We start from the raw sequence: 13,821 nt of genomic DNA on the forward strand, positions 1-13,821 counted from the left end.
TCTCAAGTAGCTGGGATTACAGGGGTGTGCCACCACACCTGGCTAATTTTTGTATTTTTAGTAGAGACGGGGTTTCACCATGTTGCCCAGGCTGGTTTCGAATCCCAACCTAAGTGATCCTCCTACCTGGGCCCCCAAAGTGCTGGGATTATAGGCATAAGCCAGCACGCCCGGCCTGTTATTATTTATTCAAACTTTTTTCCATTACTTTTTTTTCTTTGTAGAGATGGAGTTTTGCTATGTTGTCCAGGCTGGTCTTGAACTTCTGGGTTCAAGTAATCCTCCCACCTTGGTCTCCCAAAGTGCTGGGATTACAGGCATGAGCCACCAAGTAGGGACTATTTTTCTTTTTTTTTAAAAAAACTTTTTTTTTTCTTTCGTAGGTTATTCGGGAACAGGTGGTGTCTGGTTACACGAGGAAGTTTTTAGTGGTGATTTGTGAGATTTTGGTGCACCCATCACCTGAGCAGTATACACTGCACCGTATTTGTAGTCTTTTATCCCTCACCCTCTTCCCACCCTTCCCTCCCTGAGTCCCCAAAGCCTATTGTGTCATTCTTATGCCTTTGCATCCTCACAGCTTAGCTCCCACTTAGGAGTGAGAACATAAAAGGTTTGGTTTTCCATTCCTGAGTTACTTCACTTAGAATAAGAGTCTCCAAGTCCATCCAGGTTGCTGAGAATGCCATTAATTCATTCTTTTTATGACTGAGTAGTATTCCATTGAATATATAGCCACCACAGTTTCTTTATCCACTCGCTGATTGATGAGTATTTGGATTGGGTCCACGTTTTTACAATGGCAAATTGTGCTACTATAAACATGCATGTGCAAGTATCTTTTTTGCAGAATGACTCCTTTTCCTCTGGGTAGATACCCAGTAATGGGATTGCTGGATCAAATGGTAGTTCTACTTTTAGTTCCTTGGGGAATCTCCACACTGTTTTCCATCGTGGTTGTACTAGTTTACATTCCCACCAGCTGTGTAGAAGCATTCCCTGATGACTGCATCCATGCCAACATCTACTGTTTTTTTTGATTTTTTGATTATGGCCATTATTCCAGGAGTTTAAGGTGGTATCACATTGTGGTTTTGATTTGCATCTCCCTGATCATTAGTGATGTTGAGCATTTTTTCATATGTCTGCTGGTCATTCGTATATGTTCTTTTGAGACTTGTCTATTCATGTCGTAAACCCACTTTTTGATGGGATTATTTGTTTTCTTCTTGTTGATTTGTTTGAGTTTACTGTAATTCTGGATATTAGTCCTTTGTCAGATGTTTAGATCGTGAAGACTTTTTTTCCCACTCTGTGGGTTGTCTGTTTACTCTGCTGGCTGTTACTTAGCTCTTTAGTCTAATTAAGTCCCAGGAATTTATCTTTGTTTTTACTGCATTTGTCTTTGAGCTCTTGGTCATAAAATCCTTGCCTAAACCAATGTCTAGAAGGGTTTTTCCAATGTTATCTTCCAGAATTTTTATAGTTTCCAGTCTTAGATTTAAGTCCTTCACCCATCTTGAGTTGATTTTTGTATAAGGTGAGAGATGAGGATCCAGTTTCATTCGCTTACATGTGGCTAGCCAATTGTCCCGGCATTACTGTTGAAACGGGTGTCCTTTCCCCACTTTTATGTTTTTGTTTGCTTTGTTGAAGATCAGTTGGCTGCAAGTATTTGGGTTTATTTCTGAGTTCTCTATTCTGTTCCATTGGTCTATGTGCTTTTTTTTCTTTTAGACAGGGTCTTACTCTGTTGCCCAGACTGAAGTGCAGTGGCATGATCTCGGCTCACCTCCGCCTCCCAGGTTCAAGCGATTCTCCTGCTTCAGCCTCCCTAGTAGCTGAGATTACAGCGCCCTACTGCACCAGCAGGAATTTTGCCCATTTTAGTAGAGACGGGGTTTCACCATGTTGGCCAGACCGGTCTTGAACTCCTGACCTCAGGTGACCCACACCCCATATGGCCTCCCAAAGTGCTGGGACACGCCGACCCGACTCACCGCCCGGCCTATGTACCCTGGCCACATACAATTACCAGAGCACGGCCTATTCAAATGTTTGATTTGCAGTTAGTTGAATCTTCCAATGTGTAATCTGTGGACACAGGGAGGGCCGACTATATGCTGTACAATCTCCAGCAGATAAAAATATAGAACATTTCAGCCTCCACCTTGCATTTCCAGTCACAAAGTCTTATAATGAATTTTTTTTTTTTTTTTTTTTTTTTTTTTGAAGACGGGGTCCCGCTCTGTCGCCCAGCCTGGAGTGCAGTGGCGATCTCGGCTCCTGCAGCTCCGCCTCCGGAGTTCCACCATTGTCCTGCCTCAGCCTCCCCGGTAGCTGGGACTGAAGCCCGCCACCACGCCCGGCTAGTTTTTAAATTTTTTTAGTAGAGGGCGGGGTTTCACCGTGGCCCAGCCAGGATGGTTTCCCAGCCTGGAGTACAGTGGCGTGATCTCAGCTCACTGTAACCTCCACCTTCCAGGTTCAAGCCATTCTTCTGCCTCAGCCTCCCAAGTATGTGTGGGATTAAGTGCCCACAATAATACTTAGCTAACTTTTGTTTTGTTTTGTTTTTTGTTTTTTTTTTTTTTTTGGGGGCTGGGTCTGGCTCACATGCGCCCAGGCTGGAGTGCAGTGGCGGATCTCAGCTCACTGCATCAACCTCGGGTTTCACGCCATTCTCCTGCCTCAGCCTCCCGAGTAGCTGGGACCACAGTCGCCACTTATTGACTATTTTTTTTTTTTGTAATTTTTTTTAGTAGAGGCGAGTTTCACCGTGTTATGGGATGGTCTCTGATCTCCTGACCCTCGTGATCCACCCGTCTCGGCCTCCCAAAGTGCTGGGATTACAGGCTTGGTGCGTGTTAGCCAGCCCTTTGTGTAGAGATGGAGTTTCACTATGTTAGACAGGCTGGTCTCGACTGCACTGACCTCAGATCCAGCCAGTCGACCTTCTAAAGAGTGCTGGGATTACAGGTGGCCCAGGCCACGTCCAGCTGAATATTTTGATGGGCGGTGACATGGTCTCCCGGGCTTGGTCAGCTACTTGTGGGCATTGGAGAGAGCTGGGGTGGAGGTGGAAATAGGGAACTCTGGTTCCCTCCCCACAATGCCAAGACCCACTTGGCTGGTCAGGGGCCCTGATGTGACTTGTATTGCCAGCTGGGATTCATTCTTGGCTGCCTGGAAGTGCCTCATTAATTCTTGGGGATATGTCAGGGCTGGGGCTCAGCTTGCTTGGTTCCAGAGCAGGAGCTGGAGCTGCTGCTTCTCCTCTTCTCCATCCAGGGTCACAGGGGCACAGAAAATCCCACTTGAAAGAGATGGAGCAGGACTTTAACCTTGTGGAGATTCTGGGAGCAGAGATGTTACAAAGCGGGTCTGATCCAGACTCCCAAAGGAGGGTTCCTGGATCTCCATGAAAGCATTCAGGGCCTGGCACGGTGGCCAAAGTTCAAGACCAGCTTGGCCAATAGGGTGAAACCCCATCTTTACTAAAATACCAAAATTAGCCAGGTGTGGTGGTGCACCAGCCTGTAGTCGCCTTAGCCTACGGAGGCTGAGGCAGAAGGGCAGAAGCTGAGCCTGGGAGGCGGGAGGTTGCAGTCAGTCAAAGGTCATGCCACTGCACCCAGCCCTCGGGAAGAACAAGGTGAGACTCCATCTCAAAAAAAAAAAAAAAAAAAAAAAAAAGGATTCCGGGTGAGTCTGTAAAGTGGGAGCAAATGTGTAAGGAATAAAAGAATGGCTACTCCATAGAGCAGTCTCAAGGGCTGTATTTCTTTTTCTTTTTCTTTTTCTTTTTGTGCATTTTAAGTAGAGACGGGGTTTCGCCATGCTGGCCAGGCTGTTCTTGAACTCCTGACCTCAAGTGATCTGCCAGCTTCTGGCCTCCCAAAGGTATTTGGGATGGCAGGCGTGAACCCTGCATGTATTATTTGCCAGTGATATACTAAACAAGGGGTGGATTATTCCCTTCTGCCTCTCCTTTTTGATCCATACCAGGCAACTTCCTGGCGTTGCCATGGCATTTGTAAACTGTAATGGTGCTGGTGGCAGTGTAGCAGTGAGGACCAGAGGTTACTCTCATGGCCATCTCGGTTTTGGTGGGTTTGAGACAGCTTCTTTACTGCAACCTGTTTTATCAGCAAGGTCTTTATTTATGTATTATTTGTTAATTTTTTATCTTTTTGACAAGTCTGCGCCAACATGGCCCAGGCTGGGTGCAGTGGTGATTCCTTGGCCTGCACTCTCCACCTCCACCCTGGGTTTGGGTAATTCTCCTGCCTCAGCCTCCGAGTGAAAAGCTGGGACTGGAAACCGCCCTGCATGTGAGATTAATTTTTTTGTATTTTTAGTAGAGATGGGGTTTCGCCATTATTTAGCCAGGATGGTCTCGATCTCCTGACCTTGTGATCTGCCTGCCTCGGCCTCCCAGAGTGCTGGGATTACAGGTGTGAGCCACCGCACCTGGCCAGCCTATCTTATATATTTATCTCACTGTTTATTTTGTATCCTGTTCTAGAATGCAAAGTCAAGGGAGTTGTTTGCTTTCTGTTGTTTTCTTTTCTTTTTTCCTTTTTTTTTTTTCTGAGACTCAGGCTGGACCACACAATCATTGCTCACTGCAGCCTCCACCTCCGCAGCTGAACCAATCCTCCCAGCCTCAGCCTCCAGAGTAGCTGGGACCACAGGCGCATGCCACCACGCTTAGCTAATTGTTTTTTTTTTTTTTTTTTTTTTTGAGACAGAGTCTCGCTCTGTCGCCCAGGCTGGAGTGCAGTGGCAGAATCTTGGTTCACTGCAACCTGCACCTCCCAAGTTCAAGCAATCCTCCTACCTCAGCCTCTGGAGTAGCTGGGATTACAAGCATACACCACCATGCCCGGCTAATTTTTGTAGAGACAGGTGTCTTGCTTTGTTGCCAAGGCTGGTCTTGAACTCCTTGGCTCAAGCGATCCTCCTAGCTTGACCTCCCAAAGTGCTGGGATTACAGGTGTGAGCCACCATAAATGAAGTCACCTTTTTTCACTTTTACAGCCCAGGGCATTGCACCAAGGAAATAATGTTGGTTGCATTAGGGAACAAACTCAGGTGGAGTCACTTTCTGAATGCCACACAGCAGGGCTGCCATTAGACTTCAGGGCTCTCTGAGCCTGTTTTCTTTTCCTCTTGCTGTTCTAGGGCCTACCTGGGATGAGAGTGCAAAATTTCAGAGAAGGCCAAAGAGCTCAGTCATAATTGATACTTAAAACATAAAAAGTTGGCCGGGCACGGTGGCTCACGCCTGTAATCTCAGCACTTTGGGAGGCCGAGGCGGGCGGATCACAAGGTCAGGAGATCGAGATCATCCTGGCTTACACGGTGAAACCCCATCTCTACTAAAAATACAAAAACAAAATTAGCCGGGCGTGGTGGCCTGCGCCTGTAGTCACAGCTACTAGGGAGGCTGAGGCAGGAAAATGGCCTGAACCCGGGAGGCAGAGCTTGCAGTGAGCAGAGTCTGCGCCACTGCACTGCAGCCCAGGCCACAGAGCCAGACTCCGTCTCCAAAAAAAAAAAATAATAAATAAATAAAATAAATAAATAAAAATAAAATAAAAAGTTAAAACCTAAAATTTAATATAAAAACGAAATCAATGACAAAAATATATATATTTTAAATGTTATTTTAGCCGGGCGCGGTGGCTCATGCCTGTAATCCCAGCACTTTGGGAGGCCCAGGGCAGTGGATCCAGAGAAGTCAGAAGACCCGAGACCGGCCGGTGGCTCAAACCTGTAATCCAGCAGCACTTTTGGGAGGCCGAGGCAGGCGGATCCAGTCAGGAGGTCGAGACCATCCTGGCTAACACAGTGGAAACGTCTCTACTAAAAAATACAAAAACTAGCGAGTGAGGGTGGCAGGCCTGTAGTCCCAGCTACTCGGGGAGGTATGAGGGCAGGAGAATGGCGTAAACCGGAGGCAGACTTGCAGTGAGCTGGGAATGCAGCCACGCCAGCCTGGGGACAGGCCGAGACTCGATCTCAAAAAAAAAAAAAAAAAAAAAAGAAGATCGAGACCATGCAAAGCCTAACACAGTGAAAGCGTCCTCTGCAAACGCCCTACAAAAAAAATTAGCCGGGCATGGTGGTGAAACCTGTAGTCCCAGCTACTCAGGAGGGTGTGAAGCCTGGGAATGACGTGAACCCAGGAGGCGGAGCTTGCAGTGATCCGCCGAGATTGGCACTGCGCTCCAGCTGGGCACCAGGCAGGACTCCGTCTCAAAAAAAAAAAAAAAAAATTGTACCAAACATAAAAGATCTGACTCTGAGCTTGCACAACGCATCTCACCTTAATCCCTGTGTTGGCGGATCCTGTCTTTATTTAAAATTGTGATGTGATGTTTTGTTCATCACAGATTTTTTCCCCTTAATTTGGATATTTAACAAATACTGAATTAGAAGATTATCTTGATGACTGAGTTTTTGCGCCCAAGATGCTCATCCTAGTCCGGGCTCTGTTTCTGTCTCTTCTCGTCCTGCAGCACCGGGACAGTCACTTGAGGAAACTGAGGCACGGAGGAGCGTATGTGTGGGAGGTGTGTGTGTGGCGGGGACTGTGGTGAGCTCTCCTGGGCGGACCGAGCTCCCTGGGCTGGGCCGGGAGCTGACCTTTGCTTATCTACCGCGGTTGAAGCCGCTAATGAAGTCCCCCGCCTTGCAGAGACCTTTCCCAGGGCGGCCGCACCGCCTGCAGGGCAGAGATAGCCGCGATCACCCAGGCAGCGGTGACCTTTTCCGGCTGGAGGGGACCGGGAGGCGGCAGAGGGCGCGGCGGCCGCGCTGTCTGGCAGGCTTGGGTGGAGGAGGATGTCGCCCCAGCGGGTGGGAGCTGGGATCGAACCCCGCCCCGGCCTCCCGCGTCCACCCAACCCCGACGCGGCCATGGGCAGTGGAGGCGGGGTAATGCGCGCCCAGTGACGTAATGGAACCCCGAGCCCGGCCTTCGCTGCTGTCGTCACAGAGGGTCTGCGCTGCGTCACCGCATTCCTCCCTTGACGTCAGCGCAAGAGGCCAGAAACTGGCCCACCGAGCGAGAGAGAAATCTGGAGCGGAGCCTTCCTTTCTCGCCTTTTTAATTCGGTAAGACATGTAAAGTATACGCAGGAGCGAACTACAACTCCCAATCGGCCTTGCGTGCCAAGCATGCGCACGACTTCCAGCTAGAGAGCGCGGCAAACCTTTGGTAGATTGACGTCCTTTTAGTCGAACCAGGAGGTCGATTTTACAGCGGCAAACCAATCCCGTCCTCACAAGTCCCACCCCTTTATTCTTAGCCAGCTGCTTCCCTGCGGGAGTGACGGGCCCGGCTGCCTTTGAGGGTTCAGTTTCTTTTGATAGACATTCATACCGATGAATCAGATCGCTGGGAAGTCGAGAGGGTGTTGAAAAGCATGCATTGGGACCAATAGTTTATCTGCAAGGCCTGGCGCCGTCCAATCAGTTCTCCTGGCGCCGCCAATCACCCGGGGCCCCGCCCCCAGCGCGTGACGTAAGTAGGGTGGGTAGCAACAGTTGCCCCGGTGAGGGAAACGGAGGCGCCATAGCCACGGTAGTCGTGGCGACCAAGCAACCCGGCAACGCGAGTCAACAACAACAACCGCCCGGCCGACCCCCACCCCCACCCCCCCGGCCTGGCCCGGGGACCCCAGCACGTCCAGTCCCCTTCCCAACATCGACTCCGAGACCTCCGAAAAGCCTTTCCGAGAGAGCAGTGGGGAGAAGCGGAGGTAACCGGGGCGGCCCCGGGGTGGCTGGCCGGGCCGAGGCGGGCGGCGGGGCCGGGGCGGTGGATGTCTCTGTAATCACAGTCCGGGGGGAAGGGGCGGGCGGTCAAAATGGCGGCGGCGACTGTCTGGACCGTGGGGGAGGGGGCCGGGGCCCGGCTGGAACGACACCACCCGCCCCCGTCCCCGCGGCCCGGCCCCCGCGAGGGGCGGGCGCTCGCAGGCCGGCGGCTAGTGGAGGTCGGCTGGCCGGGGCGGGGGGCTTTTATATGTCGGGAGGCGCGAAGGGGCGGGCCTGGGGAGGCTGGGCCAATGGGAGCGAGGGAGGGACGAGGCGGGGCCAAGGTGGGTGGGCGGGACCAGGAGGGAAAGTATGGGCGGGGCCCGCTGGGTCTCCCCAACCTCCACCTCCGGAACCAGGTGGGGCAACCATCACCCGGGCCTCCTTCCAGATCCCTAAGCGATTGTCTTCTTCCTTAAGAACCTTGCAGTTGTCCCCAGGACTCAGAGCTTGTACAAGTGCCTGTCCATCTGAGGCCTCGGTTTTCCATCCTATAAAATGGGGAGAATCATTGACATCGCCCTTTTTCTGCAGTACGGGGACTCCTCATTCCTTCCAGGAATTTCGCTTACGGCTTATCTTTGAACTTTTTCCTTCTATCTACTGTTTCTGAATTTGGTTTGATAAAATAACTGTCAGCTAGTCCTGATTTCAACACTGCAGCCCACTCCTAAACCTGCCACCTTCTCTCTGGGAGGAGTTTCATGGAGGAGCTAGGAATCGATTTGGCTTTAGCGTGGAGGATTTGGTTTGCAGAAATCAAAGTTCATGGCAGGGAGGAGTGATCATGAGGGACTGCTTTAGAGGAACAGAAACCTGAGTGCTTTTCTCTGGGCTGCTGTTTGAGACCTGATGTTTCCTGGTTTGGGGTTGCAGGGGTTTGTTCCTGGTGATGGGACGTTTCTAGGTCCTGCCCACTGAGGTCTCCCCTACTGGGAACGGGGGACCAAATGGCGCCTCAGGAAATTTCTTAGATTTTTTTAAAGCCGCTTCTCTTGGCCAGACACATGTTTTTGTGTCAAATGAGTGTCAACCGAGTCACATGTCACTGACAAGGTCCCAGCCTCTAGGGCCACGTGGGCAGGAGCGGTCAGAGGAAAGGGGAAGCTATCCATATTTGTGAGAGGATAATCTTTGCCACTGCTTTTTAGGGTGACAATATCCTGCCAGCTCGGGGAAAAAAAAATTTTTTTTTTAAGTAGCCAGCCAGGCCAAGTCTCCTTGGGTTATTCTCCGTCTTGCTTTTGAGCTTAGTGTCAGTGTGCAAACTGCAGCCGTTTCCTTTTAAATTAGTCAATAAATTCCAAGGAAAAGGATCATTTCAGGCTTTTCCCCAAGAGTTTGAGATTAGTCTGGTGGGGGTTGGCGGGTCCTCACTTCTCCAGGTACTTTTTCTAGCCCAGGCCCTTTTTAGAGGAGGCAGGGACTCTTTGAAAGTTAGGACAGGTGGAGATTACTTTTCAGTAAAACAAACAAGCAAACAAGAAAGCTAGAAATGCCAAGTTGCTAGAAGGATCATCAGCACTTTTTTTTTTTTTTTGGAGACATAGTCTCGCTCTGTTGCCAGGCTGGAGCGCAGTGGCTTGATCTCAGCTCACTGCAGCCTCTGCCTCCCAGGTTCAAGCGATTCTCCTGCCTCAGCCTCCTGAGTAGCTGGGACTACAGGCGAGCGCCATCATGCCTGGCTAATTTTTGTATTTTTAGTAGAGACGGGGTTTCACCATGTTGGTCAGGATGGTCTTTATCTCTTGACCTCGTGATCCACCCGCCTCAGCCTCCCAAAGTGCTGGGATTACAGGCGTGAGCTACCACGCCCGGCTAGCACTTCTTAGAAAGGCTAACTGAGCAGGCTGGGCGTGGTGGCTCACGCCTGTAATCCCAGCACTTTGGGAGGCTGAGATGGGTGGATCACCTGGAGGTCAGAAGTTTGAGACCAGCCTGGCCAGCATGGTTAAACCCTATCTCTACAAAAAATTAGCCAGGCGTAGTGACACATACCTGTAATCCTAGCTACTCAGGAGGCTGAGGCACGAGAATTTTTTGAGCCTGGGAGGCGGAAGTTGCAGTGAGCCGAGATCGCGGGCCACTGCACTCCAGTCTGGGCAACAGAGAGTGAGACTCTTGTCTCAAAAAGAAAAAGAAAAAGAAAAAGCTAACTGAGCAGAAAGTGATGTTACCAATTATGTGGTCTTGTTGACTGCCTTAGTCACTAGTTCCATTTACAGGTGAAGGGCCTGAGGAGTCATTTGACTAGGAAGAGAACAGTAGGTTGGTTTGAAGCAGACTTGAAACAGTCAGCTTTTCTAGCTGTGTGCTCTTAGGCGAGTTACTTAAGTTCTCTGGGCCTCGGTTTTCCCTCCTTTCATCTAGGGGCAGTAGTCCTTGGTAATCCTTTCAATCTCATGTTTCTGTGCTGTGGATCCCGGAAAATAATGCCTGTGGAACCTCAAATACATAGGAATTGCTGAAACTAACTAAATACAAAGTAATTGCTAACGTAGTTATGTTAATGTTAGCCTCTGCTGTTATGGTGATTGTCACTTCCTGTTCAACCCTCGGAAATACACAGTTGGCTTTTATTTTTATCATTTTGAATCCAGTGAGAGCCCTCGTGGCTTTAAAGGTTGACCCGCGTCTCGCTTGCTGGACTGTGTGGGTGGATGACAGGGAGCCAGGAAGCTGGCTACCAGGAATCCAGTTTGTAGTGGGAAAGTCACTCCCCTTGCTGCTGAATGGCCGTTCTCCGGCTTTAGGAGAGTCACTAGAAAGAAAAATCCTGGCCAGGTACAGTGTCTCAATTTGGGTGCTCACTCCCCTAGTACTTTGGGAGGCCAAAGCGGGTGGATCACTTGAGGTAAAGAGTTCGAGACCAGCCTCGCCAACATGATGAAACCCTAGCTCTACCAAAAATACAAAAAGTAGCTGGGCATGGTAGCACATGACTGTAGTCCCAGCTACTTAGGAGGCTGCGGCAGGAGAATCCCTTGAACCAGGGAGACGGAAGTTGCAGTGAGCCAAGACCGTGCCACTGCACTCGAGCCTGGGTGACAGAGCAAGACTCTGTCTCAAAACAAACAAACAAAATGCTACTTGGGCTCAGGCCTAGACTCAGTCCCAAGCCTTCCAGGAGGCAGCTGGGTGAGTGGGGATGTGGACATTGTGGGAAAGGTGGGGAGCTAGAAATGGTGTTTCTGGAGCCGAGGTCCTCACCCTTCTCCTCTGTCATGTACCTGAGCATCTCGGGGAAGGGGATGGTCAGGCTGCCCCTCCCAGAGATGCTGCCTTCGATAGCAGCTGCACAGGACGTGGTCTTCCTAGGCTAGAGAGACTCCCACGTGCTCCCCAGGCCTGTTCTGGACCAGAAGGCATTGCCTGGCTCTGTAGCACAAGCCGGCTACTGGCAGGAGGAAGTAACTTTCTCACAAGGTCTCAGCAGTCGGTAGACTGGAACCTGCCTTTGCTGCTCACTAGCAGTGTGTTCTGGTGCATCGTTTATGCTGCCTGGACAGTAAGAGTCGAAACCCCCACTATGTGCCTGCTAGTTTTCTTTTCTTTTTTTTTTTTTTTTTTGAGACAGAGTCCTACTCTGTCACCCAGGATGGAGTGCAGTGGCATGATCTCAGCTCACCACAACCTCCACCTCCCGGGTTCAAGCAATTCTCCTGCCTCAGCCCCCCAAGTAGCTGGGAATACAGATGCCTGCCACCATGCCCAGCTAATTTTTGTTTTGTGTTGGTATGGTTTTTTTGAGATGGAGTTTCTCTCTTGTTGCCCAGGCTGGAGTGCAACATGGCGTGATTTGCATTGCAACCTCCGCCTCACAGGTTCAAGAGATTCTCCTGCCTCAGCCTCCCAAGTAGCTGGGATTACAGGTGCCTGCCACCATGCCCGGCTAATTTTTGTATTTTTAGTACAGACAGGGGTTTCACCATGTTGGCCAGGCTGGTCTGGAACTCCTGACCTCAGGTGATCCACCCGCTTTGGCCTCCCAAAGTGCTGGAACTACAGGTGTGAGCCCACGCAGCAGCCTAATTTCTGTATTTTTAGTAGAGACAGGGTTTCACCAGGTTGGCCAGGTTAGACTTGAATTCTGACTTCAGGTGATCTGCCCGCCTCGGCCTCCCAAAATGTTGGGATTACAGGTGTGAGCCACTGCTCCCGGCCTTGTCTGTCAGTTTTCTAGGAGCTGAGACAGAGTGAGGGGCAAGGCCCACCAGGTCTCTGCCGTTGGGGAACTTACCTTTCCAGTCATGGAGGGAAGAGGAACTAGGAAGAAGAAAATAAATTCAGCCAGACACAGTGGCTCATGCCTGTAATCCCAGCATTTCGGGAGGCTGAGACACGAGGATCACTTAAGCTCAGGAGTTTGAGACCAGCCTGGGCAACATGGCTGAGACCCGTTTGCCAAAAGATTAAAAATTAGTGAAAGAATTGTCGCCTTTGAGCCTGTAGTCCCTTGCTCTCTGGAGACTGAGGCCAGAGGATCACTTGTGACCGGGAATTCAAGGTTACAGTGAGCTGTGATTGTGCCACTGCACTCCAGCCTGGGCAACAGAGCAAGACCCTGTCTCTAAAAAATGAAAAAGAAAGAAAATAAACTCAACAGGGAAACACAGTGTCAGTAAGCAAATAAAATAGTGCTATGTGCTTTAGACCCAAGGAAATGCATATGAGCTGAGACCTGAATAAGGAGGAGAAGCCAGCCGTGAAGGTGGCGGTGGGGACAGCACGCCAGGTGGGAGAAAGAGGTGGGGCCAAGGCCGTGAGGCAGGAATGGATCTGCAGCATTCTTTTTTTCTTTTTTTTTGCAGAGAGGCTCACTGTAACCTCTGCCTCCTGGGTTCAAGCAATTCTTCACCTCAGCCTCTTACAGTTTTTAAAATTTTTTTGTCGAGATGGAGTCTCAGCTATGCTGCTAAGACTGGTCTCAAACTTCTGGCTCAAGCAGTCTTCCTGCCCTGGGCTCTCAAAGTGCTGAGATAACAGGCGTGAGCCGCCATGCCTGTCCAGGATATATTTTAAAGTGACAGGGTCTTGTTCTGTTGCCCAGACTGGAGTGCGGTGGTGTGATCATAGCTCACTGAAGCCTGGAACTCCTAGGCTCAAATGATTCTCCCACCCCAGCCTCCCAAGCAGCGGGGACTTCAGGTGAGGGGTACTATGCCTAACTGATTTTTGCAGTTTTTTATAGAGATAAGGCATCACTTCGTTGCTTAGGCTGGTCTTGAACTCCTGGGCTCAAGTGATCCTCCAATCTTGGCCTCCCAAAGTGATGGGATTATAGATGTGAGCACTGTGCCCAGTCATTAGGAGATGTGTGTGTGTGTGTGTGTGTGTGTGTATTTGTTTGCATGCAGTGGCACAATCTCATCTCACTGCAACCTTTGCCCCACCAGACGCAAGCAATCCTCCTGCCTAAGCCTCCTGAGTAGCTGGGATTACAGCCACACACCACCATGCCCAGCTAATTTTTGTATTTTTAGTAGAGACGGGGTTTCCCCATGTTGGCTAGACTGGCTTCAAACTCCTGACCTCAAATGATCCACCCACCTCGGCCTTCCAAATTGCTGGGATCACAGGCATGAGCCACCACACCCGGCCTCTAGGATATATTTTGGAGGAGTAATTGACAAATCTTCTAAATGAATTGAATATAGAGGATGAGAGAAACACACATCATCCCATTTAATTTTACCATTCTTCTGCAAGTTCATTATTGAAGCCATTCTACAGATGAAGAGAGTGAGTTTTCTTTCTATGTTTTTGGGAGGGCCTTGCTGAATATGTAAACCATTTAATTAGAGAATCTGGCATCCAAAACAGGGGTCAGACCAGGCGCTGTGGCTCGTGCCTGTAATCCCAGCACTGTGGGAGGCCAAGGTGGGAGGATCACCTGAGGTCAGGAGTTCAAGACCAGCCTGGCCAACATGGTGAAACCCCATCTGTACTAAAAATACAAAAGCTAGCCAGGTATGGTGGCGGGCACCTGTA

General features: G+C 50.1%; 1 protein-coding gene across 4 annotated transcripts in view; it reads left to right on the forward strand.

The window, feature by feature from the left end:
- The first annotated feature begins 6,368 nt into the window (after positions 1-6,368).
- The window catches only part of RFX1 (regulatory factor X1), a 46,830-nt gene continuing 39,377 nt past the window's right edge, over positions 6,369-13,821 (forward strand). Inside the window, exons 1-2 of one of the 4 annotated variants that reach the window (XM_009193685.4) lie at positions 6,369-6,581; positions 7,007-7,772. Coding sequence is in view for 2 of the 4 variants with exons in the window: in XM_031659817.1 (XP_031515677.1) it covers positions 6,480-6,581; positions 7,007-7,125 (221 nt within the window). In the remaining 2 variants the exon portion in view is untranslated. Of the gene's footprint in view, positions 6,582-7,006; positions 7,773-13,821 lie in introns of those variants that run through there. The other 3 variants (XM_031659817.1, XM_031659818.1, XM_003915025.5) reach the window with 3 other exon arrangements.

Source organism: Papio anubis, chromosome 20 (genome assembly GCF_008728515.1).
Source record: "Papio anubis isolate 15944 chromosome 20, Panubis1.0, whole genome shotgun sequence".
Taxonomy (NCBI): Eukaryota; Metazoa; Chordata; class Mammalia; order Primates; family Cercopithecidae; genus Papio; species Papio anubis.